Genomic DNA, 25,833 nt, shown 5'->3' with positions numbered 1-25,833 from the left:
AAAAAGAATTAAATCAAAATATCTTTCCAAATATATGTTTCAAGGATTCACCAAAAATATAGTTTGTGGGTCTCTTTATTTGTCTTATTTGGAAAGAGGAAGACTTAATAATTACTGGTTCGCGGGAACCAAAAGTACAAATAGCTGTAGATATGATCCTATAAAAACATCTTTTGGGAATGGCTCGTTGGTAATGGTAGGGGAGAAGAGGATCAGGGATAACATGAATGAAGACTCTTCCAGGCATGCAATGGTTGATGAGACAAAACACATTTTTTACAGTAATTTTTTGAGGTTACTCTTTTTTACAATATAAAGTGTATAAACGAACACTTGTGTCGTTTGATGGGCTGGCCACGAGCCCACGACTGAGATATCCATATACTCGCAGAAAAAAAAGATATCTGCGGCCCAGCTTAGGCTGTACTCATTAGGGCCAACTTGGGTTTGCCTAGCCGACGACTACCACCACCGCAAGTCGTCAGGTCGCCGCCGTGTTCCTCCCACGGCGATTCGTCTGCTCCATTGATCGGCCGTCCTCGCCAGCGAGAAAGCCACTGCTGAGGTTGGTTCCCTTCATATCTAACCCGCAAAAAGGAGAAAAATACCACTACCACATGGTTACGCTTCTCCAGCCAGCACGACCATAGGTTGTTTGTTGAAATGTCACTTCGACACCTGCTTCTCCAAGCTAGGCGGCGCTCGTGTCAGACGCCTCCGCAGCTCTCTGCAATCCTCCATATATTCTGTTCACTCTCCATTCAACCACCCAGAACCTCCCCGGCCCAAATCCAGCTGCCCCAAACCTCGCCTTGTTCCAATGCCAACGCACTTGGCGCCGGCTTCCACATTGACATTGTTGACTCCGACCTCTGGCCTTCTTCCTTCGGCTTCTCCTCAGAACCCATGCTGGGTGATGAGTGTCTTGATAGCTTCCAGGAACACGGAGAAGAAGTGTACGACTCGGATGACGAGATAGATGACATGAGAAACCGCAAGAAGCTGTTCTACAAGCTGGACAGGGGGTCCAAGGAGTTTGAGGAGAACAATTTGCCCTTGCGGCGCAGATGGAAGAGAGAGAAATCCAATTCCAAGAATCCATCAGAGAGCAACAAGGTGGAACCTAGCAAACCACCTCCTTTGAAGGTTCCAAAGTTGAAGGTCAAGCCTGTAGAGCGAAAAGACGACATGGTTGAGGTGAAGAGGGACCGAGTGCCGACGTTTAACCAGATGACTGCTCCTTACCACTACCCTTTCTGCCTAGACATACATGTCTCAAAGGGGTCCGTGCGTGCTTGCTTCGTTCACCGAGTGACCAGCAGAGTGGTGTCAGTTGCTCACTCCATATCAAAGGACATGAAGTTTGATCTTGGTTCAAGGAAGGGTATCAAGGCATGTGTGGCGGTTGGGGCGTTACTTGCGAAGCGTGCGATAGAGGACGATATTCACAATGCAATTTATACACCTAGAAAAGGGGACAAAATTGAAGGAAAAATCGAGGTTGTGCTGCGTGGAATAATTGAGAATGGAGTTGATGTGAAGGTGAAACTCAAACAAAGGAAGCTAACAAAGGTATCCCATGATTTTCTTATTATTGTACTTCGTTTTTTTTATGATGCCTGTGAATTTGTCTATTATATATTTTAGTCTTCTTGGCATATAACATCTGGAAGTAGTTCAGAATACTTGGTTGATATCAACTTATCAAGTGTGTGAATTTATATTTATATTTTTGTTAAATGAAGAAGCTCATTATGATGTCTGTCGTTGGAAAATGCTTCACAGAAGCAAAATGTTCAGGATGTGCTATGAAAACCATGTGCCCGTCTCGTTTATGTGACATTTGATTGTTTTGGTGAGCCTGTTTTTCTTAGGTAAAAATATTATGGTTTGAACATTGATGCCCAATATAGCTAAAAACAACTCAGTTTTGATCCATCTTTACTGCTGGGAGCAGTTAGAGCCGAATTCTTATTATCGCACTGTTTGCCATTATTATTAAGTGCTAGCAATGCTTGAACTCACAGTTTGAACCTTTACTTGCAGAATGCGCCGGCGGTGCAGCGTGACGAGTCTCGGTGATAACCTCACAGTTGGCCAGCATATATTAACCCCTTGATAGCATGGATCCAGCGCCACAGTACCCATTTTTTACTTTATGTCGGAGCCAAACCATTAGATATAGAGCAGACAAAGGAGATGTGCCAATCCTATCAGATCTTAGTGTTTGTGCTACCAGGCTTGCAGCTAGTCTACACTCTGCAGTTTGTGCTGAGCTTCTAGTTCCATGTGTCCGTCTTTCGCTTGCTTCATGACATGGCACAGTTTGGTGTATTCCTGTGTAGGACTCCGACGGCTGTCATTCCCCTTGTAGTGCTATTCCTCCTCATTGTCGCTGGCTGAAGATCAGAGATGTAGCTGTGATCTGGGCTTGTGGCTGTACCTATTTTTTTAGATGTCCTGTTGATCATACTGTGTATGTAGATGCAATGCTACTGGTTGCCGTCTGCACCAGACTATCGAGTGCCTAGTCAGAATTAGGGCCTCGTTGTATCAAAGGGAATTAGGAGACTATCAAAGTCTGGGGGAATTGTACATTTGCCACACTTTTGTTTGCACTTTGCATATTTGCCACATCATGTGTCACTGACATGTGATGGTCATAGGGCAAATATGCAATAACAAATGTAAAATGTGGCAAAATGTAAAGAGAATTAGGGCCTCGTTGTATCAAAGGGAATTGGGATTTTTTCCCGTGTATGTTGTTTGACAAAAGGGGCTTGCTCCAGTATAACCCCCTCCCCCTAAACTTGTAGAGCCCATCTAAGACCATGTCCAAAACCATGTATATCCATGCATAGGTATACAGATCCATGTATAGGCGTTATGTAGTCTCCAATCTCTATCCCGCACACAACCCTGAGCCACCCAACCTCGCCGTTGTCGACCGTCGGTAGGCAGGTCGGCGTCTCCTTGGCCACATCGCCGTCGCCCATTGCCGCTGGCGGGACAAGCAGCTGGACATGTCCGGCAACAAGTCCGGCTAGCCCACATTAAAATTTCTTTGCCCAGTACTACTTCGACGAGCATGTATCCAGACTATCCGTCGCGTCAACGCGCCGCCCCCTTGCCGTGCCGCCGCGCCTCCGCCCTTGCCAGCACACACCTACAAGGCCATTCTGAGGTGTGTGCCGGCCGGATCCACCTCACAGTGCATAGTGCCTGGCCAGCACTACCACCACCACCAGTCCGCCGTCCGTGACCATCGTCAGCGATGAACCGACATACCTATGTACTATTATATATACACATATGATAGAAAGGAGTATAATTTAGAGTGTGGATTTTGTACACCCACGCATGGGTGTGGGTCTGCCGCTCGTTCAGACCTCGAGATTCGTGCAAAGTGCAGCTGGGTTGAACATTTTCCATCCCATCTGGAATTTTCGGGTCGCATCGCGAGCTCCTTTTCGTCTGGCTTTTCTCCGCTGGAACCGGTGCCTGAGCCTAGCCTCTGTTCATGTCGGAGACATAGCCCTTGATGGAGACGCTGCAGCTCACTCTGTCCCAAAATCAGTAGGTGTCCCATCCTCCGTTCCCCATCTATTTCCGGGATTCCTCGTGCTCTTGCCGCCGGCCGAGATTCGCGATTCTCCCCCCGCCGGCCATCTTCCCCGGGAGCGGCGGCTGCTCCGTCGCGCAGCCTTGCCGCAGTACCACCAGTTAGCTCCGTCGTGCTGCTCTCGTGCAGGTACAGAACAGTACGCCGTCGCGCAGAATCACAGTATGTCCTCTTCCCCTTTCCTTCTGTTTGATTTTGTACTTACGGCGACTATGTCCTCTTCCCCCTTTTCCTTGAGCTTTGCTTCTGTACTTACGGCGTCGTCTGCTGCGTGCAGACAATGGCCGCCGGGAAACTCCAGAGCGTGCCACGCCACGGTGCCGCAGATAGGCTCACGGGCAGACGCAGGAGCCACACGCGGGCGGGAACCGTCACCGTGGATGAAACGGGCTCGTCCTCCACAGGCACACCTCACGCCGCCGAGCGTGGCGTCCAGGAGGACGGCGGCGGCACCGCCTGCGACGACTGCGCATTGGCAGATGTCCGGCTCGACGATCTTGGCCTCGTTGTTGGGCGATAGCAGCTCGGCCGTTCCATGCCGATTGCCGACGGCTTTCTTCGATCGAGTCCGTGGGCGCGCCGATGGCTGGCCGTGTTCTCCGTCAGCCCAAACCGCAGCAGGATCTCCGCCTGCGGTAGCGGCTTCGGGTGCGCGACCATGGCGACCAGCCTCCAACGACCGTCCGCTCTGACAACGGCTGCGGCAATGTTATAGGGCGCCGAGCCGCCGACAGCCACCCGGGGAGGTGAAGATCACATGTCCTCTTAACTTGACCAACGGCCTATCGTCGTGCTGCGGCGGCCGGGCCGCCGGTAGGATGGACGTGTACGTCCGCTCTGGACCATGCCGCGCGCACGCCACGCGGGAGCTGGTGGAGCAGTACGTCGGCGCCAGCGACCTCATCACCGTGTGACGGTGGACGGCCGGACCAGCTGCATAAGGGTCGTCGCGGAGATGAAGCCGACCATGATGGGAGAATGTTGTCGAGGAACAGAGACGCCGTGGAGATGGCAATTGCAGAGCTGGCATCGGAGTGGAAGAAGAGGGTGGACGTGGCCAATGAGATCCAGTGGGAGGCCGCAGCAGCCTCCTTCTCGCGCATTGTCGTTGCTGTCGTCGATACGTATATTCAGTTTGTAAATATGATGAGGCGAGTTAGATTGTCCTAGATATTCAGTTTGTAAAGAACAGATGTCTTGTTTTCAAACACAAAAGCAGAGTGTTCCTGATTGTCCTAAATATTCAGTTTGTAAACAACATAAGTTGTTCAATCGAATATGGTGTCTTGTTTCCAAACACAAAAGCAGAGTGTTCCTGACGGTGCAGGGGCGGCGAAGTATGCATGTAGCGGAGAACATGATCTCCGGCGACAAAGAATTTGCAACTGTGGTGCCGTGGTGGTGCTGCTTGAAGACGGTGACTCTTCTTCAGACCTTGGCTCGCAGTGTTTTAGGAGCGGGGCGAAAATGCCAATCTAGAAATCACATAGGAGTAGTATTAAATTCAGCTTGATTTTCCATGATTGGATACTAGATACATTAGAGCTACAAAGTTAGGCGTTAATTTAGAATTTTAGATATATTTGCAACTTAAGTCTTTACATTACTGAGCTGCAATCGCATAGGAACAACACGGCGCAAAGGACAATGGCCGGCGACGTGAAGTTCACGTACGCGTGCGTGAGCCCGCCAGCGGCGAGCAGCTCAGCCGCTGACGTGCAGTCCAGGTGCGCGTGCGTGTGACCGTCGATGGCGAGCAGCTCGGCCGCTGACGTAAAATCCATCCGCGTGCGTGTAATCGTCGACGGCGAGCAGCTCGGCCGGCGACGTGAAGTTCAGGTACGTATGCGTGCAACCGTTGACAGCGATCAGCTCTCTCCATGGAGTGCGCCCTCCATGGACTGGGAGCAGTTGGCGGCGGGGACCGACCGCATCCACCACACCAGGCCAGGACGGAGCCCCAGGGGACGGCCGCGTGACTCCATGCCTGGCCAGAGCCGCTACCGCTACCGCAGGCGCATAGCATCAGGGGCTTCGAGACGTGCTCGGATGTTTCTTCGTTGAGGCTGCATGCGCGGTTTTGACTCCATGCGCGGCCAGCGTCACCGCCGGATCCGCCGCCGCCGGAGCCTTCGCAGCCGGAACCGCCGCCGCCAGATCCGCGTCCTCCACTGCAACCGCATCCGCCGAAGCCTGCGACGCCGGCGCATCCGCATCCGCCGAAGCCTGCGACGCCGGCGCCGCCGCGTCCTCCAACGCCGGCGAATCCGCATCCGCCTCCGGCGCTTCCGCCCCCGCCGCCACAACCGCCACAAGTGCTGCATCGGTGGCCAGACGCGTCGCTGCTACGCAGAGAAGAGTGCGACATGGTGCAGCAATGGAGGTCGCGCGCGAGGAAGGAATGGAGGGGGCGGCGTGCCTGTCGCGCGTGAGGAAAGTGTGGACTGTGGAGGGATGGTGACCTGGTGTGCCTGTCGGTTCGAGAAGAAAGAGAATCCGCGAATCCTGGTGTCAAAGCCGTGCCGGGATGCTTTCCGCACGACCCCACGCGCTGTGCAAAACTATTGAAAAAATGACTTACAGGATTTCTCTTCCCACCCCACTTTTTCGAATCTGAAAGCATCCGACGGCTGTGGAAGCACCCACACCCATGCTTGTAAGCACAAATGTATTTCCGTATAATTTAGTTGGGCTATACGAGTTTTGTAGTATTAATTATGAAGGGGTATCGGGCGATCTTCGCTGTTCTTGTGTTTGAGTTTGTCTAAGTTTAGGTTGAGTTTGAGGGGACGGGGTTGTACCAGAGCAAGCAAACGCCTTAACAAAATACAATTTTGTAGAAAGTCTTGTCGATGTTTCATTTGCACTACATTTCCAAGCATCACTTGTGTTGACGCTGAACATGTTTAAAAGATTTCCATGTCGTTTCAATCATGTAAGATTCAGAATGCGATGGCATTGTGATCAATCATGTGCGTGTTGGAAAAGGAAAATCCTGAGAGCCGAACGCTCGCGTCAGTCACCGCTCCATCTCCAAACCGAGAAAATTCATCCCCACATTGTAGCAAACACCCTCCATGCCGCTCCGCACGCTGCTCCGGCACCTAGCCGCCGGGCGCTTCGCCCGCGTGCAGGCTCTCACGGGCGCGGCCACGGCGGCGGCGGCGCACCGCGTCCTCCACCTCCTCCTCCGCACCGCGCCGCTCCCTCCCCTGCCCCACCTAGTCTCCCTCGCGCGCTGGTCGCGCGCCCACTTCCGCGCGCCGCTCCCGCTCCCGCTCCACGCGCTCCTCCTCGCCCGCCTCGCCTCCCACAGGCTCTACCCGCTGCTCCGCTCCGAGCTCCACGCCCTCGCTGCCGCCCGCTTACACTCCCCGCCTTCCATCCTCCGCGCCCTCCCCGCCGCCTCCTCCCCCACCGCCCCGCCGCTCATCGCGGACATGCTCGTCTGTACGCTCGCTACGGATTCCCAGCCCTTGCCAGCGTACGAGGCTTTCCTCTTCGCCGGAGACAACTACCCGCGCCACCGCCCCTTTGTCTTCTCGGTGAACCGCCTTCTATCCGCCCTCGTCGACGCTGGCCGGGCCGACCTCGCCGAGAGGGCTTTCAGGGCGGCGCTCCGGCGGCGGGTATCGCCGGACCTTTTCACTTTCAACATCGTCATCTCCGGGCTCTGCAAGGCCGGCCAGCTCAGGAAGGCTGGCGATGTGGCCAAGGACATCAGGGCGTGGGGGCTGACTCCCTCTGTGGTCACCTACAATACTCTCATCGCTGGATACTGCAAGAGGGGTCGTACCGGGAGGATGTACCATGTGGATACACTCTTGAAGGAGATGATCGAGGCTGGGATCTCGCCAGATGAGGTAACATTCAATGTGTTGATTAATGGGTACTGCAGTGACTCGAACCTCGCTGCTGCGCTGAGAGTCTTTGAGGAGATGAAGCAGCAGGGGATTGCGGCGAGCGCGGTGACATACGCTGCACTTGTTTCTGGTTTCTGCGGCGAGGGGAAGGTAGAGGAAGGGGTGAAGCTAGTGGATGAGATGCAGGATTTGGGGTTGGCGCCTAATGTGGCTACCATGAACAGTGTGCTGAATGGGTTTTGCAAGAAGGGCATGATAGCAGATGCTGAGAACTGGATTCATGGTATGGTGCAGAGGAGTGTTGAACCTAATGTCGTTACTTACACTGTTTTGATCGATGGATATCGTCGGCTCGGCAAAATGAAGGATGCAGTGGCAGTCATGGACGCGATGGCAGGTAAGGGAATTAGTCCAAATGTCAGATCGTACAATTGCCTGATAGCTGGGTTTACCCATAATGGGGATTGGAGGAATGTTTCTGGCCTTCTCGATGAGATGAAGGAGAAAGGTGTTTGTGCTGATATTGTTACTTACAATACACTTATTGGTGCCCTGTGCTGCAAAGGGGACGTACGGAAAGCCGTAAGGCTTTTGGATGAAATGGTGATGGTTGGCGTGGAGCCAAAGCATGTGACTTACAACACCATAATACATGGATACTGTGAGAAGGGGAACATCAAGTCTGCCTATGAAATTAGGACCAGGATGGAGAAAGATAGGAAACGGGCAAATGTGGTCACATACAATGTGTTCATCAAGTACCTTTGTAGAATGGGGAAGATGGAGGAGGCTAATGAGCTCCTGAATGAGATGTTGGAGAAAGGTCTCGTTCCAAATGAGGTTACCTATGAAACAATCAAGGAGGGGATGATGGAGAAAGGTTATGTCCCCGATGTTAGAGGACTCACTTGCTCAGAATCCTCTCAAAACCTTTCATCTACCTGAACACATGGTATGTTCTAGTAATGTACTAACATAGCTTGTGTATACCTACTAAATACCTAACAAATAAAGCAACCAAATGGGAAGTCGGATTGTTGTTGAAATGATAAATTGGTGGTCACTACTTCTGCTAGGTCATAGTTTGCCCACCCGGTAAAGGTTTGGATATGATCATGTGGGCTGTATGTGGTATAATGTAGGAGCTACTCTGTTCTTTGGTATAGTTCAGCCATCAACACCGTCCTGGTCCAACTATTACCTTATGAGGCTTGCTCCAGTACAACCCCCTTCCTTAAACTCAGTTTTGGTACCAGTGTCATTAGCCAATTAATTAATTGGCTCTCCTAAGCCCGTGTCCAAAGCCAGTATATACTGTATACCGCATAGATTGCTCCTCCCTCATCGGTCGCCCATGTCCCGCTCGCGATCGTGATTGTTGCCGCCACGATCCTCTTCCCATGCCAGGAGTTGCATCCTCGCTGGCCAGTTGATCCCCGTGCCAAGGCTGACCGCTCCACATCATTCCTCGTCACTTGCGTCGGCGAAGGCAATCAACCATAGTCATTGACGTTAACAGCATCTCCTGTAGTTAGGATTTCTGTTTTGCACCTCACGGGCTATGGCAGGAGCAGGGCCGGACATGTCTTTCGTTGTTGACAGACTGTATTGTGGGAAAAAAGCAAGGCGCCGTCCGCCGCGCCACCTTCCGCCGCGCCACACTACAGTATTTCCATATAAATACACGACCTACATGTACAGATCCATACACATGCGGTTGGGCCATACAGGTTTCTACTGGGCTAATGTATTAATTAATTATTCATTAATTAGTCGTAAAAGACAATCAAGCCCTTAAGCGGGAAGGGGTATCGAGCGATCTCATCCGTCCTTGTGTTTTAGTTTGGCTGAGTTTGAGGAGAGGGGGTTGTACTGGAGCAAACGCCTCACCTTGTATCCAATTGACAGTTGTAAGTCCTAATGGTTGGCATTCTCTAGACCTGGTCTTTTTGGTGTGCACAACGTTGTGCATTGAAGGAAGTGAACTAGAGCGAACTAAGCAAACTTGAGTATCTGATTATACATGCTTATTAGTGTTTAGTGATAATGTAGTACTAGAATTTATTTTGGCTTCATTTAGCATGAAACTCTCTCATGCGTCCTATTTAGCATCACAGAGGAAGTTGGAGTCTGGAGATGAACACCTGTGCAACTCCATCTAGCAGATCCATGAATCTGAAAGTTCTCATCTGGTACTGTGCCTCTGGATACTGAATTAATCAGTTACCTAGAACTTACTTTTAGACATCTCTCATAATGTTATTTCTTTAAGGTTAGTGGCCAATTTATTTGGTCCATACTGGCCATAATTAGTCCTCGAGTAGAAGACTTGGTCGTGTTTCCCTAGAAAAGAAGTTTTCATGTTTACCTTTTGGTTGGATTTGAACTCAGATTCAGAGCAGCTACTATCCGCAGGGTACAGATATTTCCTTGATTTGTCCGGATAGTTTCCTGGATTTGAAATCAAGATATCTAGCGATAAGGCATTAGACATTCATCATTATCTTTTATGTGCATATCATAATTAACACATGAGAAGTGGTTCTATGCTCTTCCAAAATTCTATTTCCACAAATGTCAAAACGTCCCTAGATACTTAGCGCAAGGGTAAGTTAGTCATTTGTTATTGCAGTAGACCCGAAGTCCAAAACCGTTCGATCGGTGTTCTCCTTCACCCCCATGATCTCTTTCTTCATTCACCGACCAGACACCCCTGCAGCGGCCTGCGGTGAACCGGCTCCGGCGTGCCACTGCAGCTCCCCTCCACCCTGCTTCGACCAGGTCAACTTCGCGCTGCCCAGCCAGCGGATGCCCATATCAGACCTCTTCACCTGTATGACGCTCGTAGAGTGGTTCACCGTGTCTGTGCTGGTTTATTGGTAAGTATATTGCTCCAACAATCATGTAATCCTTGTTAGTGATGCTTCTCACTGTTTTCCTCTTGCTTAAGTATATTGCTCCAACAATCATTTGGATGGCTCATGGTTGGTACTTTACAATGTGACCTGATTCATTCCTAGTTAGAAGCACTGCATGAAAAAATGCACATTTAACAGAGCAGAATGATCATTCAGCTAACAAGGAATTACACAGGAGTATGCAAGTATATAATTGAATAGGGTTATTTACAAATTACAATTATAATAGTGCATGTCAAAAAATTATCAGCGTACTCATACGATGGCTGAACTATTCTCATTGTTTCCTAATTCCTATCATTTACTGCAGGCATACTACCCAGGACTTTTGATTGTCCCAGATTAGATAATTTGATCGTTTCAGGTATGTTGTCACTTTGTCTCTTTCACAAACAGTGTTGTAAGCATGATTCCATCAACTTGCGGGTGCGGCTCCAACCATCGACATAGTAGGATCACTAAAGAGTTCCCTGTCATTCACACTTCTTCATTGATTAGTTAGTTTGCGCCATATGCAATTGATTTAATGTTTATAATCTGTGATATATGAACTGCCAAATTCGCTGATAAAAATCTTGTATGTTCACCTGCGACAGTATCCAATATTTTCCATGATTGATTTGGATAAATGTCGGAGTTTTAGGAGCTTTAAGAATCCTTGGATCTTGCTTTGTTGACGACAAGTATGTGAAGTATTTTATCAGTGATTATTTTGGATGCACTTCTGGACCTTTTGACAGCTGAACGAAACCATCTTTCATTGCTATTCATAGCATCCAAATTTCATTACCACACGTAAAACCTGCACTGTGTCAATTTGTTGAAATAGACATATATCTACTAATTACCAATACATAGTCATTTTCTATCAGCTAACTATGCAATGTGTTGGATAACTGTTGGTGAATCTGTTGTATGACATGTTGGGCTGTCTTCTTCCAGTTCTGACCTATATAAGGTGCTTCTATCTCAGAGTTCTGTAACCCTAACAATAGGGAGGAAAATTCCTCCCTGCAGCCACCATCAATCCCTACCTCTGTCCACATGGTATCAGAGCAAGGGGCACTGAGGGCAGTGTTGATCTGGAAGCCTAGACTGCTGCGGTAGCTAGGAGGAAGAGGAAGGGAGCAGGTGGCTGGGGGAAGAGGAAGGGAGCAGGCTGCTGCGGCGGCAAGGAGGGAAAGGCAGTGACAAGTAAGGAGATGAAGAGGACATCCTGCGGGTAAGCCCTTTGATGTTTCTGAGAGGTTAGTTTGGTGCCAAGCTGGCTGGGGGTGCGAAAGGCAGTACCACAGCAACGAAGGCAAGCATAGGGGACAACGGGAATTTGACCAAGGCTCTGGAGAAACTAGCACTACCAAAGGATGAAAGGAGATGGAGGAGGATCTGCTGGAGGGGGGCAATCGTTTCCCATACCGACATTCGTCAGAAACTTGAGCTGCTGGCTAATGAAATCAAGCTGGAAGGAGTGACCAACTATCTTCGGTGGTCAAGGAGGGCGCTGTTGATTTTGAACTCGAAAGGGCTGGATGAAAGCTGCAGAACCAGCAGACAAGACCAGTTCTGAATGGAAGAAGTGGAATGCCATAAGTTCTCTGATTGTGGCATGGTTGCTTAACCCTTTGGTTCCTAATATTGCTGCTTCTGTAGAGCACTCACAAAGAAGGTATGGGACACCCTATCAAATCTCTATTCTGGAAAGGGAAATATTATGTTGATTGCTTAGATTGAGGATAAAGTGCATGACTTGCAAAAAGGAGACAAAACTATGATAGCATATGTGGCTGAGCTACAGCATCTTTGGGGAGATTTAGATCATGTTGATCCTCTAGAACTTGCCCATGGGGAATGCGTGAGTGCTGCTACGAGCTGGATTGAACGCCGGCGGGTTATGAAGTTCTTGAAAAGTCTTAATCAAGATTTTGAGGGAAGAAGGGCTGCTTTAGTGCATCAAACCACTACCCCTTCTCTCAAAGAAGCCATTGCAGCTATGTCCAGAGAGGAAGTGCGTCTAAATATGGCAAAGGGCAGCGATTATGTCCCTCATTCGACCTTCTACACTATCGAGAGACCGAAGATGAGAGACTGCTATACTTGTGGACAGAAGGGACACTTGAAGCATCATTGTACCTCCTTTGCTACACCCGACAGGGGGAGAGGGGGATACATATATGGTAGAGGAAGCTGGAAGAGGTGATGGTAGAGGTGGTGGACAGCAATATGTCAGAGGTGGTGGACAACAATATGGCAGAGGTATGGTAGCAGCTTTAGAGCCAACAACCAGGGTCAATGAAAGAAAGAAGGACAAAATGAAGCAACCTTTGGGAACTTTGCTCACTATGTCTACAAAGATGAAGGTAATATTGATAGTGTCTATAGCCACTCATAATGTTAATTCAGATTGGATTCTTGATTTGGAGCATCCAAACATGTTACTGGGAATATTAGTGAGTTTGACTCTTATACTCGGTATCCTCCCACACATATAGGCACTATTCAAACAGCAGATGGCACAACACAATCTATAAAAGAAGAGGGGTCGGTGCAATGTACACCCAACATAAAATTGTCATCAGTTCTACATGTTCTTGCAAATCTGTTGTCTATATGCCTCAATTGATCAACATGATTACCGTATAATAGTTGATATGTGTTTAATTCATGAAAGGGAGAGCAATAAGAAGATTGGGACTGCAACCAGGCATAGAGATCTTTGGCACATAGATCTTGACAAGATGTAGCATGATGCAAGTTTTGTGCTTGCTGCGATTGTTAGAGGAAAGGAGAGTATGGCACTGATTCATCATTGTCGAATGGTCCACATGACGTTTGATAAAATGTTTCAAGTTTTTCCTGATGTAATGGATGGAGTGGACAAAATCAAATTATGTTGTGATGCTTGCGAATATGCTAAGCATACAAGAACCTCTTATGTTTAGAGGGATCAGAAGTGTATCTCCATTTGTGTTAGTGCACTCTGATGTATGGGATGTATGGAAGTACTTTGTGACCTTTATTGATTGCTATTCCAGAATGACTTGGATCTATCTTATGCATCACAAAGATGAAGTGTTCACTTATTTTCAGAGTTTTTGCGCCTACGTGAAAAACCAATTCAATGTTAACTGATAATGGTACTGAATATATCAACAAACCTTTTGCTGCTTTCTTATCTTCACAAGGTATATTGCACCTACCTGACTTCATGTCCTGACACCCACCCCTCCCCAGAATGGAGTTGTTGAGCGGAAGAATAGGCACATTCTTGAAGTGGCTCGATCTGTTATGTTTACCATGAATGTTCCCAAATTCTTATGGAGTGAGGTAGTTATGACTGCTATGTATTTGATCAACAGAATGTCTTCAAAGATTCTAGGTACGCAATCTCCTTGCCAACTCCTTCTAGATAACAATGACTTTGTTGTGCCACCCAAACTCTTTGGTTGTACAAGTTTTGTAAGGGATCACAGACTATCTGTTGTCAAGCTAGATCACCGGGCTATCAAATGTATTTTTATTGGCTATTTCTCCAGATAGAACGGTTACAAGTGTTGGAGTCCCACCGACAGGAGGACATTTGTAAGTATGGATTTTACGTTTCACGAGTCAGAACCATTTTATGGCGGTGAGAGTGGTCTTAGTGGCTTGTTCCAGGGGCTTGACCATCTAGGTGATGCTCAAGAGGGGGAGAAGCAGATTGGAGACCAACAACAACAAAGTGGTGACCAACAGCAACATCATCAAATTCCTATTGTTGCGGAGATTTCTGGTACACCTACACCACCTAGACCCGTACCACCACAAAGATGGCTGCATAATCCATTTGTGTACTCCAGAAGACAAGTACAAAGGTAACAAGTAGATGCACTGGAGGAGTAACAAGACCAGGGGAGCAACCCATTGGACCTGAAAATCAAGGAAGCACAAACGTAGATTCTGCACGAAAAGAATCATTCTCGGACCGAGTCCAATAATAGCCTAGACTTGCCAATTGCAATAAGAAAAGGGATAAGGAAAATTGGGCCCCAAAAACAACATAGTTATGATGACTATGACATAGGAAATTATATTTCTTACAAGGCATTGTCACCCTCTTTTCGGGTTTTTGTTGCTTCCCTGCAAACTGTATCTGTTCCTAAGGATTGGAAGGTGGCTAGGTTGGACCCGAGATGGTGCAGTGCAATGATGGAAGAATTAGAAGTTTTGAAGAAAAATAGAACATGAGAGTTGACATATCTCCCTAAAGGAAAGAATGCAGTAGGATGTAAGTGGATCTATTTTGTAAAACAAAATGCAGAAGGAAAAGTGGAGAGATATAAGGCAAGTCTTGTGGCAAGAGGATATAGTCAGACTTATGGCATTGACTATGATGAGACCTTTGCACCAGTGTAAAAAATGAGCATTGTCAGAATATTAATCTCTTTTGCAGCAAATTTCGGATGGCCCTTGCATCAACTTGATGTCGAAAATGCCTTTCTGCATGGTGATCTTCAGGAGAAGGTGTATATGGAGATGCCACCAGGATTTGTCACACCTGACACTAAAGGGAATGTATGTAGACTCAAGAAATCACTATATAGGCTCAAACAATCTCCACGGGTCCGGTTTGACGAGTTTAGACAAGTGGTGTGTGGTGTGGCATGGGGTATGGTCAATGCAATGGAGACCTTACCTTATTTTACAGATATTCTGAGCAGAAAATCACTATCCTTGCAGTGTATGTTGATGATATTATTATCACGGGAGATGATGATGTGAAAATCGTAAAACTGAAAGGATGCTTGAGTCAAGCCTTTGAGGTGAAAGATTTGGAAAAGCTTAAATACTTCCTTGGAATAGAAGTTGCAAGATCGTCAAAAGGGATATCACTATCTCAAAGAAAGTATATCTTGTATCTCTTTGATGATATAGGCATGCTTGGGTGTCGAGTGGAGTCTGGAGAACCCATAGACAAGGAGAAATATCAAATACTTGTTGGAAGACTAATGTACTTATGCCACACGAGACCAGATATATCATTTGCAGTGAGTGTAGTGAGTCGCTATATGCATGACCCGAGGAATGGATACTTGGAAGCAGCTCAAAGAATCTTGAGATACTTTAAGGGCACCAGGAAAAGGATTATGGTTTAAAAGTAATGGACACCTAAATGAAGATGGATATTGTGATGCAGATTGAGCTAGCTACTTAGATGATTGAAGATCCACCTCATGGTGTGTTTTTGTTGGGAGGAAACTTGGTGTCATGTAGAAGCAAGAAATAATCAGTTGTCTCGAAATCAACGTACCGAATGTCGAGCCTGGGTGAAATGTTGTGGGTACGAAACCTTCTAAGAGAGCTGAAAATTTTAAGGCAAGAAAGCTTGAAAGTGTGGTGTGATAATAGTCTGCCATAAACATAGCAAACAACCCCAGCATGAGCAAAGTAAACATGTGGAGATAGACATGTTCTTTATTAAAGAAAAGATTGATGCAGGGATTATCTCATTGGCTTATGTGAGATCAGCATAACAAATGGTTTGACAAAAGGGCTAGACTCAATGGAGTGCAATCTTGCCTGTGCTAAGATGGGATGCTAAGATAGGGATGGTTGACATTTATCACCTATCTTAAGGGGGAGTGTTGGATGGTGAATCTGTTGTATGACCTGTTGGGCTGTCTTCTTGTTCTATGTTGTGGCCCATCTAGCCCGGCCCAGTTCTTGACCTATATAAGGTGCTTCTATCTCAGTCTATAACCCTAACAAGAGAGATCCTCCTTGCAGCCATCATCTATCCCTACCTCAGGTTAGGCCCTCACCTCTGTCCACACAATGCAACTTTTCTAGGGCCATAGCTAACAAAAGGTATTCTCTATGTAGCATGTATTTTAGAGGTTTCAGTGGTGTTTCAAAATCTCACAGTATTAATGTAGTTGGGAAGACACGTGAGGACTAAGAGCATCTCCAGCCCCTAATAGGGTCTGCGGCAACAACGCCGGATTGCCGCTATCGGGAGCACCAGCACAAGGTGAAGGAGTATTAGGAGGCGCTGGCCCCAGTGGCGCCCCCAATAGGAACTTTCAAAAAAAACTCATGAATATAAATGAAAGCCGGCAAATTCCATTGAAATTCTTAGGAAATTATACATGTTTGAAGTAAGTTTAGTTTAAAAACCTAAACTAAATCATAGATCTAGCTGTACTGGTTGAATGTGTCGTAATCGTCGCTGCTGTCATCGTCATTGAAGACAGAGACCACTACCAGAGTCGTCGTCGGAGATGTCAATTATGTCGGAGTCCCGCGCCGACCACGCCTCGACGTATTCAGTGGCCACCAACATGATGTTTGCCGACTCGCATAGGGTGGCATTGAGACCTGGAATCTCCTCCAGGTTGGCAGAGTCGTGCAACAGTGACGGAATCCGATAGTCCGCCAGAAATGTCGGCAGCTCCTCTTCAACTTCTTCAGCGGCAGAGGTAGTGGCTTCTTCTCCTTCTTGGGGCGCTCCCAGCTGCGGCAATAGAATTGGGTGGCACAGCGTGAGACGACAACGCAACCATGTCATTCGTGGCGGCGATTGTGGCTCCAGCTTGGGGACGATGGGATGCACCGCGCGACGACGATGACGCATGGTGCCTCGATGGGGTGGCTCCGGCTTGGGGACGAGGGGCGGCGTGCACAACAACGAGTGCGACGACGATTGGGTTTGGGATTTGAATCAGATATTAACAAGCATGTACCTGGTGCATATAACCTACAAAGAGAAGAACCTGGAAACACGAGAGTATGAACTGCAGTGCAAATTTCGGTACGTGGAGAACCAGGAGTGGTAGACCCTCCTCATGGACCAATTGCCGATATTCCACCTGCCTACGCCAGTGGAAAAATCTACTGGATAGCAGACCCTAATCTTGGACAATTTTCCCTTAGCTATGAAATTTATGGTGTCTAGGATTGCATACCAATTAAGGGTATATTTTGGTGTGATGGCAGTGTCATATTAGGAAAACTATGTACACATAGTGTCAAATAAGGAAGAAATATATTTCCAGGGCCAAATGGGGAATTGGAATTTAGGGGAGGGCCAAATTAGGAATTCTCTCTTATAACACTACTAAAATTGATATGGCTAAGAAACCTTGCCATAAGCCCTAACACATCCGGAACATCTATTCCCCATCTCCTTCCTCCAGATCCACCTCATCCCACCACCTCGACTGCCGCCGTCGCCGCATGCTACAGCCGCTGCCCTCCTCCTAGTGTTTGCCGCGACGGCATGAAGCCGTCTGAGGCAGCCGCGACGGCATGGAGCCGTCGGAGGCAGCCGCTGCCCGAGATCCTCACAGAGATTTTCGCCCGTCTCCCAGCTAAGTCGGCCGCCCGCTTCCGCTGCCTTTCTTACGAGTGGTTCGCGACTCTCTCGTCGGACTACTTCGTGGACCTCCACGTCCGGAGATCCAACAGGCCAGGACGCCCCAGGCTGCTCCTTGCTCCGGTAGGTTCCCTCTATGATGGCCACATCTATTCATGGAAGCCCGGTGGCCCCGTTGAGAGGCTTATGACGGACGATTTTGCGTCGAATGGTTTGCTTGTTCCTAACACCAAGCCCTGCCATGGCCTCGTCCTGATGCGGTGCACTGACCATGGTGGGTACTTTGTTTGTAACCCTTGTACCGGTGAGGTCTTAGCTCTACCTGACAGCAAGTTGCCATTGAAGATGACTTTGCGGGTTGCCACACGTGGCCAACCTGAAGCACCATACTTCTTTGAGGTAGCTTATGGCCTTGGTTACTGCTCGATTACCAGGCAGCATAAGGTAGTGCGTTTGTTTCGCAACATTGAAGTGTCAAGCTGTGAGGTATTTGAGCTTGACACACCTGCATACTGGAGGCCCACTGCTGAACAGCCTCCATTGTGCCATGTCAAGGAGCAGAAGATGGCTGTTTTCTTCAACGGATATCTGCATTTCCTCTGCACTGATGCTAGCATTACCACTTTCAATACTTGCAGTGAGACCTTTGGTTCGTTGCCACCGCCGACAGGTTTTGTGAACGCCTCACCGGTGCTGACGGAGCTGGATGGCTACTTATGTTTCTGCTATGGAGAACCTGATACTGATGATCCTTACCATGTCTTCCTGCTAAGAGATTACATGAAAGGCAGGTGGGAGAAGCTCTGTTGCATTGATCGAATGGCTTGGCCAGAATCTGAGCGAATGCTACTGCGGTCTCTCTGCATTGCCCCACTTGCCATGTATCATTCAGATGATGGACAGAGGAAGATCATGTTCGGGACTGGATCTTGCAAAGTGTTTGGAGTTGACTTTGACAGCAACACCCCGGAGATTTTATTCACACCGGACGGAACCATCATTGGTAGCTGTGAAGATGACTCTAACCTGCCGCTTTGTCTGTTTGAGGAGTACCTCGGTCCAGTGGGACGAACACTTGATGAGATGGTCTTGTCATCACCGATCACTAAAGCTTGGTCTGACATCCTCAAGTGGTTGCCCGGACGCTCGGTGTCCGAGTTGAGCTTGGTTTGCAGGGAATGGCGTGCAATGATCATGGCAGACTGTTTCATTCACTCGCATGTCATTCATGCTAATTTGAACAAGAGCCCTCGGATCATGGTCGTCTTGGATCCTCGTTTTGGACATTATATGGATCTGAAGGACTTTGTTGATGCGGGTGTGCCACACTTACTTGGTAATCTTGTATGTAACCCCCAGCCTTGTCACGGCCTGAATGTAGGGAGCTGCAGTTCATGGGATTATGTATGCAATCCTGTTATGGGTTATTGTGAGTACATCGAGCCTGACGTTGATGATGGCACTTTGTTTGCTGGGCGTATGGGATTGGGTTTTGACTCAGCTATTAACAAGCATGTACTGGTGCATATTACCTACAAAGAGAAGAACCTGGAAACACGAGAGTATGAACTGCAGTGTAAATTTCGGTATGTGGATATCAAGGAGTGGATTTTGGTAGACCCTCCTCCTAGACCAATTGCCGATGTTCCTCCTGTCTACGCCAGTGGGAAAATCTACTGGATGGTAGACCCTGAGCTTGGACAATTTTCTCTAAGCTGTGAAATTGTGGCGTTCAATGTTGAGACAGATGAATTTGAGGTTCTGCAAGGTCCTCCATGCAGCCATGAGAAAGGCCGTATGTCCATCCTCCAGATTGGGGGTGCACTTTGTGTGGCTTGTTCAAACAAAAGCATGAATGTGATTGACATATGGAGGATGAAGGACATCGGCACCTGGTTAATAGAACATCATATAGAGCTCAGTGGGTTCTCCCCTGAGTATTCGTCGGAGAATACTACACCTTTGGTCGTAAATCCGAAGGATGGTCGGATTTTTCTCAACACAGGTTTGTCACTCGGCTATTATGACCCAAAGATGGTGGCATTGGAGACCATTTACAGTGTGGGCATCCTGGAGCACGCCGGCAAAATCTGCCCTATTATCTGTGATGAAAGTTTAGTCCGCCCACTTGGGCGAACCTAATCTGCGGTATGTGCAATCCTACATTATTTAGTACTTAAATTATACTGATGGAAGGAGTCCTTAACGTACTTAGTGGAGTCATCAACTTACTATATGACTAGAACATTTCTCCAGCTAATTATATTTCATCTATGTCTCTTTTTAATGTGCAATAAAGGAATGAACAAATTTTGTCTCCAGTGTACTGATTAACAAAATTCTTGTTCTTAAGACGATACAGGGGCATGATACTCATAAGTAGCATTTTCTCATACATGTAAACTAAATCAGTCTGACAACAAAATCACAACATGATTTGTGCAACTATTAACTTTATCGAACAGGTAAATCGCATGAACTTAGTAATGACATGCAGATCACAGAATTGAACTGATAATGATAATTTTCGTTGTGGTTCACTGGATGTCCTGAGCACAGATAATTACCAAGTTCGATAATATCTTGCTACGATGTTCCACAAACTACCTATTGGCAAAATTGGGACTGGTACTCCCTGGTTATGATGATCATTAGTTCATTACTGCACATGCTAAGCCATTTATTCCTTTATATCCAAATTTTAGTTTAACTTACAGTATATTTGTCCATGTGCTACATCCTTATCCTAAATTTATGTCTTCAGGTGGGGCTACACCTTCAGCTTCCATATTCCATGGCATATATGTAAGTAAGACTTCCCATCTTTATCTTTCTATGTAGCAGTGTTCTTTAATCAGCTGTATTTCTAAAAAATATAAATGTGTCAGGTTTCTTACATCCCACCATGTTTATGCTCCCTGGTTCTAATTTCCCAACCTCTTCTATCAATGGTGCAGAAACGAATAAAGAGCCCTCACGTGGAAGGTGGAACACCAGAACGCTATGTGTAACTCGGTGATGGGATGTCTCTTGTACCCCCTTCGCTCCATTCATCTTCTATCTTATACGAAGAAACTTGGTCGTTTATTTCTCATCAACTGTAGTGGAGTTTTAGTGCTTGTCTCGTTGCCTGGTATCTTCAGAATTTGCACTTAATTGGTTAAAGTTGTAATGCAACTTGTTTGTTACTTGCTTCTAGTACTCTGGTTATGTCGAAACTAATTACTTGTGGTACGTTTTTTAGTTGGTTCGCGAAATGAGAATTGTTGGTTGTTGTTAATTTTGTTGATGACCAAAAATATGCATAGTATCGAGTATTTTGTACTCCCTCCATCATACTAAAGTTATCTTAGACTTGTCAAAATTTAGATGTATCTACACACTATCTAGTATGTAGATGCATTTAAATTTAGATAAATCTAAGACAGACGGAGGGAGTATGATTCTACGGAACTTGCAATGACAGTGGCAATGTCTGTCCAGCTACTCTGTCGTTGTTCTCTGCTGGCTAGCTCATCTTTGGAGCAGCTTCTAGGATCCCTATCTCACCCACCTCATTCGGCTGCCTCCCTCCCGCCGCCTGCCAGCATGCCCATCGTCCGCCTGTGAGGCCGTAGCCGCCTGCTCCATCCGCGAGCCTTCAGTGGCGCCAACCAGCTTTGGGAGGAGCCTGCTCTGCCCAATTCCTTGGTCCTTGGTTCAATTCCTTAAGGACGAGGCGATCCTTCCGGTGGTGTTGGCTGGACTCGATCGATGACACGGTCAAGGACTCGGCATGTATCGGCGGGAGGCGTCGGGTATACAAGGCACTGACAGTTTTGTCTCCGAAATGTTAGATACAAAGGGTCTCAGGTGTGAATTTTCAGAACCCTTTAAAAATATTTAAGGGTCACACGATTTTAAGGGGTCTGTTCAGGACTTTTTTTTCAACTAAAACTGCAAGAGTAAGTTATTTTAAGGGTTTGATCAGTTTGCCAGAGTTGCTCTTGTGTAGAATAATGTGATCGTAGAAAACAAATATTGGTCCGATCTGGAAAGGTGCTAGTCTACCAGAAAATGCTCGGCTTTGGAATAGCCAATTAGCATTAGCTGAATTTGTAACAGAAAGACTCAACATGTCCAGTGTATTTCAATTTTCAAGACTTCAACTGCTGAGTTTCAACGATGAAAACTATGCAGAAGAACAACTCTGAGTCTGCACTTGACGAAAATGAAATCTGCAGAAAACAAACTATGAGTCTGCACTTGACGAAAATACAACAACATACCATACAACATGACTGCACGACAGGCAAATTCAAGGATAACACTACCTAATAGTATTTAGTACTGCTTCCGAAACATACAAATGAGTGAGCAACAACTGAGTGAGCAGAGGGGTCATCAGAATCCTAACAATCCTAGCATTCTGAATGCACAGACCATGCACAGCAAGCAGATCCAAGATAAAGAACGCAGTAAATTCAGATAAACATTTGTCTACTGTACAGTAAAATGAGATGTGAAAGGCTTCTCAAGCATCTCAGGGAAAATGAGAGCAACAATGAAACAAACAAAGAAACAGCTCCGAAAATTGTAATGAATGTTATCATGCATCTTATGTAAACCATGTTGCTTGGAAGAGGGCAAGTACTAACGTGTTCGCAGGTTGCAGCCTCTACTACGAGAGCAATGCAATGGGCACGAGATCCTGACAGCAAAATAATCAGATACTATCAGTCTGATCCATAATATAGGACGTTTTGGCAAACTAAAACAGTTTGCAAAAACCTCTGACATTATGGAACAGAGGGAGTACTTGTCAACCGCACAAAAACAAAAGGAGAAGATCAATACATAGTTGACCTGTAGGATAATCAGGCAGCCAAGCAGCATAGTTGAAGATCAATGTTACCTTCTCCTACATCACCCACAGTGTTGTACAAGCACTCCAGAGAGCATTCGCGGATCTAGCATCCCTGGCTTGCTGGCAGAACATGACATTACATCAAGTGTTCTCTCATGGCAATTTGGAAAAAATTAACATCCTAAGCTTTTAATTTTGCAGTTTGCCCAGGCTTCGAAACATTCTTGGGTCTGGCACTGCCACAGAGGCATGACCAAAGTTCGAAGATGCTACCGCTGACCAAGTTCAAACCTTACGCAACAATGCCAGGGTCAGCTTCTGATCATCAAGCAAATGTACTACGTATACCAACCTTCCTGTCAAACATATGAGCTAGTGACCTAACCAAGTACAAGACTACTACTAGTGAGCAATTTTATGCCGTGTCTAAAACCAACACATCAGATAACCTTTTCTGGTTAAAAAGCAAAGACTGTATATCCATGGCCATCAACAGTTTGGATTTTTTTCGAAAAGATCAACAGTTTGGATAACTCAATGATTCATACCAATGAATATGACCAACCACACTAGATCCTCAAAGCACAAGATCCGTTGCAGCAAAATAATCAGATACTACTTGCCAACCGCACAAAAAAGAAAAGAGGAGACCAATACATATAGTTGATACTACTCTACAAAGCGTAGGATAATCAGGCAGCCAAGCAGCATAGTTGAAGATCACTGTTACCTTCTCCTCCTTCACCCATAATGTTGTAAGTTTCTCCTCTTTTGGCCACTATGACAAAGCTAAGAGCAGGCTGAGGAGGGCCACCAGAAATGATCTGAGTTCAACAAGAAAGTCAAGATCCTTGACGCCATAGCTAACCTTCAGAAGGTACTCCTACACAAAAGCACGCCAAGGTGTCGTACAAACACTCCAGAGAGGCATGGCCGAAGGTGCTGCCGCCCACCAAGTTCAAACCTTACGCGGCAATGCCATGGATCATCAACCAAATATACTATGTATACGTACAGTATGACTCTGACCTTCCTGTCAAACATATAGGCTAGTGACCAAACCAAGTACAAGACAACTAGTGAGCAATTTTATGTCGTGTCTAAAACCAATGCATCAGATAACCTTGTCTGGTTAAAAAGCAAAGACTGTACATCCATGGCCATCAACAGTTCAGATAATAACTCAATAAGACATACCAATGAATACATGACCAAGCAAGTAAGCGATTAGCTATTGTCGGTAGTGGGAAAATGGAACTTTGGAAGTGCTTATACCAGGTAGCAGCACCAATGCGGAGAAATACAAGAGAGCTGTTTGACACTTGAATGGATCAAGAAACAGATGGTCAACGATTCTCAAGAGTGACACTACCATCTAACGAAATACATGAGAGTAACAATTCACAACATCGCCAAGCATCCGAACAATAAGTTGATTACAAACAAAGCACATTTCACAAATGTAACTGCGCATCAAGGGCGTACACACATGGAGGCTACATCACTAGTTCACTACTACTACTACTACTCCCCAGCTACACATCACAGAGACATTTCATGAACTGTTATGCAACAGATGAACAGCAATACTTGCCACTGCTGGGGGATCCATCCACCAAACCCTACGCCCTAGTTCTTACCGCCTCCGTGGGCCTCGCTGGAGATGATGACGTAGCCGACCTTCTTGGGGCTCCCGGAGTCGGACGCCTCGTCGCCGTAGAGCTCGTCGTAGTGGGAGAGCGCGCCGGCGCCGGTGCCGGTGATAACGGACCAAACGAGGTACACGGAAGCGGCGGTGAGGATCCCGACAACTACCATCAGGATTCCATTGAGGCGCTCCTGGATACTGGCGGCGGCGCCGGCCGCAGAGTGTGGGAGCTCTGGCAGCTCGGGGTGGCGGATCTGGATGTTCGCGGGGATGGAGTGCAGGTGGTGGTGCTGGTTGAGGTGGGGTTGCGCGTGTCCCTGCGCGCGGGGGAGGTGGGGCCCGAAGCGGCGGACGCGGAAGACGGTGATGACCGTCGTGGCGAGGGGTGCGCTGTGGTCGGGGTCGTTGCTCGGGTTGGCGTTGGCCGAGTTGGAGGAGATGAGGAGGGTGTCGCACGGACGCGCGGCGGCGACTGGGGAGGCTACGAGGACGGATGTGGCGGATGCGAGGACCAGGGCGAGCAGGAGGAGGCGGTCGGCCATGGCGGCGACGGCGTGGAGCAGCGGAAGTGGTGGCAAACTGGGACTTTGATTTCCTGGAAGGGAGGGGATCCAAGAAGGGACAGTTTGGCGAATCCGGGAATGTGAAGGCGGTCATTACAGTTTACGCCATTGTACAATGTCTATTGTAGATTTGGGCGAAGAAGGAAGTATACCAACAAATCAACGTGGCAGCCAATACTTTGGTAGCACTGCAAGGAGAAATGCACGGACAGTTTAAAAATGAAAATAATATTTTTGAGTTTCAAAAAGATCTGAAAAACATCATGATGTAGCTAGTAATGTATTTCACAAGACACATGGAAAAAATTGTATGTGAGGCATGTAGAGCTACTCATGAAGAGCACATGGGCACGATTGTTCTGGAACAGATGAAGAGGATGGTTGGGATTAAAGTACCATCTTTCCATCCTAATTCATGGTCTATGGATTTGATTGACAGCTATCTCCTCAAAGAAGAAGAAAGAAGCATGGTTTTATGTGGATGTTGGTCCATATGAAATGAACGAAATAAGCATAGACATGAAGAAGGCCAAAGAATAATTTAGGTCTCGGTTCAGTGGGTGATGCAAACCACGATTGATTTGGCTCATGTGGGCAAGGAGAAATCGAAGAAACCACTGACCAAGAAGGCAAGGTGGAAGCCTCCTGATCAAGGTTGGGTAAAAATCAATACTGATGCATGCTACCATCAAGTGGCTCAAGCTGGGAGTACGGGTCTAGTGGTGAGAGACTGCCAATAAGGTTTAATACGTGCTCAAGCATTGTGGTATGATCATGCAGCAAGTGAAGCTATGGAAGCACATGACATCAGGGATGGTGCGAGGCTAGCAGCTGAACGGGGATACACAAATGTTATAATTGAAAGTGATGCGAAGGAGGTTGTACGCCTGTCTGATAAAGCTGATGATAGATCTGAGATTATGGCAATCTGCCAAGATATTAAAGAGATTAAGAGAGCTTTTAATAGTTGTAGCATTTCTTTTATTAGGCGTGAAGCAAACCAAGTTGCTCATCTTTGTGCT

The 25,833-nt window shown here is 47.2% G+C and overlaps 3 protein-coding genes across 13 annotated transcripts; 2 read left to right on the top strand and 1 right to left on the bottom strand.

Annotated features, from left to right (window-relative positions):
- Positions 1 to 485: 485 nt before the first annotated feature.
- On the top strand, positions 486 to 2,121 carry LOC124678532. Its single transcript, XM_047214404.1, has 2 exons — positions 486 to 1,572; positions 2,047 to 2,121. The coding sequence occupies exons 1-2, from the start codon at positions 664 to 666 to the stop codon at positions 2,080 to 2,082; spliced, it is 945 nt and encodes a 314-aa protein (XP_047070360.1). The 5' UTR covers positions 486 to 663; the 3' UTR covers positions 2,083 to 2,121.
- Positions 2,122 to 6,699: 4,578 nt separating this feature from the next.
- On the top strand, positions 6,700 to 21,017 carry LOC124679364 (pentatricopeptide repeat-containing protein At1g09820-like). 11 transcript variants are annotated; one of them, XR_006994947.1, is made up of 5 exons: positions 6,700 to 8,437; positions 10,193 to 10,364; positions 10,714 to 10,767; positions 20,519 to 20,559; positions 20,712 to 21,017. XR_006994947.1 is itself a non-coding variant. In XM_047215135.1 (3 exons), exon 1 carries the CDS (start codon positions 17,659 to 17,661, stop codon positions 19,894 to 19,896), a length of 2,238 nt encoding a protein of 745 aa, XP_047071091.1. In that variant the 5' UTR covers positions 17,038 to 17,658; the 3' UTR covers positions 19,897 to 19,902; positions 20,519 to 20,559; positions 20,712 to 21,017. The 11 variants fall into 11 exon arrangements, 4 of the variants coding, with proteins under 4 accessions (XP_047071095.1, XP_047071093.1, XP_047071094.1 ...); XR_006994949.1 differs by having other exon boundaries at positions 20,519 to 20,563; XR_006994948.1 differs by having other exon boundaries at positions 10,118 to 10,364.
- Positions 21,018 to 23,927: 2,910 nt separating this feature from the next.
- LOC124678333 lies at positions 23,928 to 24,891 on the bottom strand. Its single transcript, XM_047214234.1, has one exon. It carries the CDS (start codon positions 24,788 to 24,790, stop codon positions 24,230 to 24,232), a length of 561 nt encoding a protein of 186 aa, XP_047070190.1. The 5' UTR covers positions 24,791 to 24,891; the 3' UTR covers positions 23,928 to 24,229.
- Positions 24,892 to 25,833: the final 942 nt, after the last annotated feature.

This window comes from Lolium rigidum, chromosome 7, assembly GCF_022539505.1.
Source record: "Lolium rigidum isolate FL_2022 chromosome 7, APGP_CSIRO_Lrig_0.1, whole genome shotgun sequence".
NCBI lineage: Eukaryota > Viridiplantae > Streptophyta > Magnoliopsida > Poales > Poaceae > Lolium > Lolium rigidum.
This window is presented reverse-complemented; position numbering and strand designations above follow the sequence as displayed.

What these genes read in the sequence shown, in the direction of transcription:
- LOC124679364 (XM_047215135.1), top strand. Translation starts at nt 17,659, where the DNA reads ATGAAGCCGTCTGAGGCAGCCGCGACGGCATGGAGCCGTCGGAGGCAG.
- LOC124678333 (XM_047214234.1), bottom strand. Translation starts at nt 24,790, where the DNA reads ATGGCCGACCGCCTCCTCCTGCTCGCCCTGGTCCTCGCATCCGCCACA.
- LOC124678532 (XM_047214404.1), top strand. Translation starts at nt 664, where the DNA reads ATGTCACTTCGACACCTGCTTCTCCAAGCTAGGCGGCGCTCGTGTCAG. An exon ending in AACAAAGGAAGCTAACAAAG is followed by an intron (nt 1,573 to 2,046) that starts GTATCCCATGAT and finishes CTTTACTTGCAG; the next exon opens with AATGCGCCGGCGGTGCAGCG.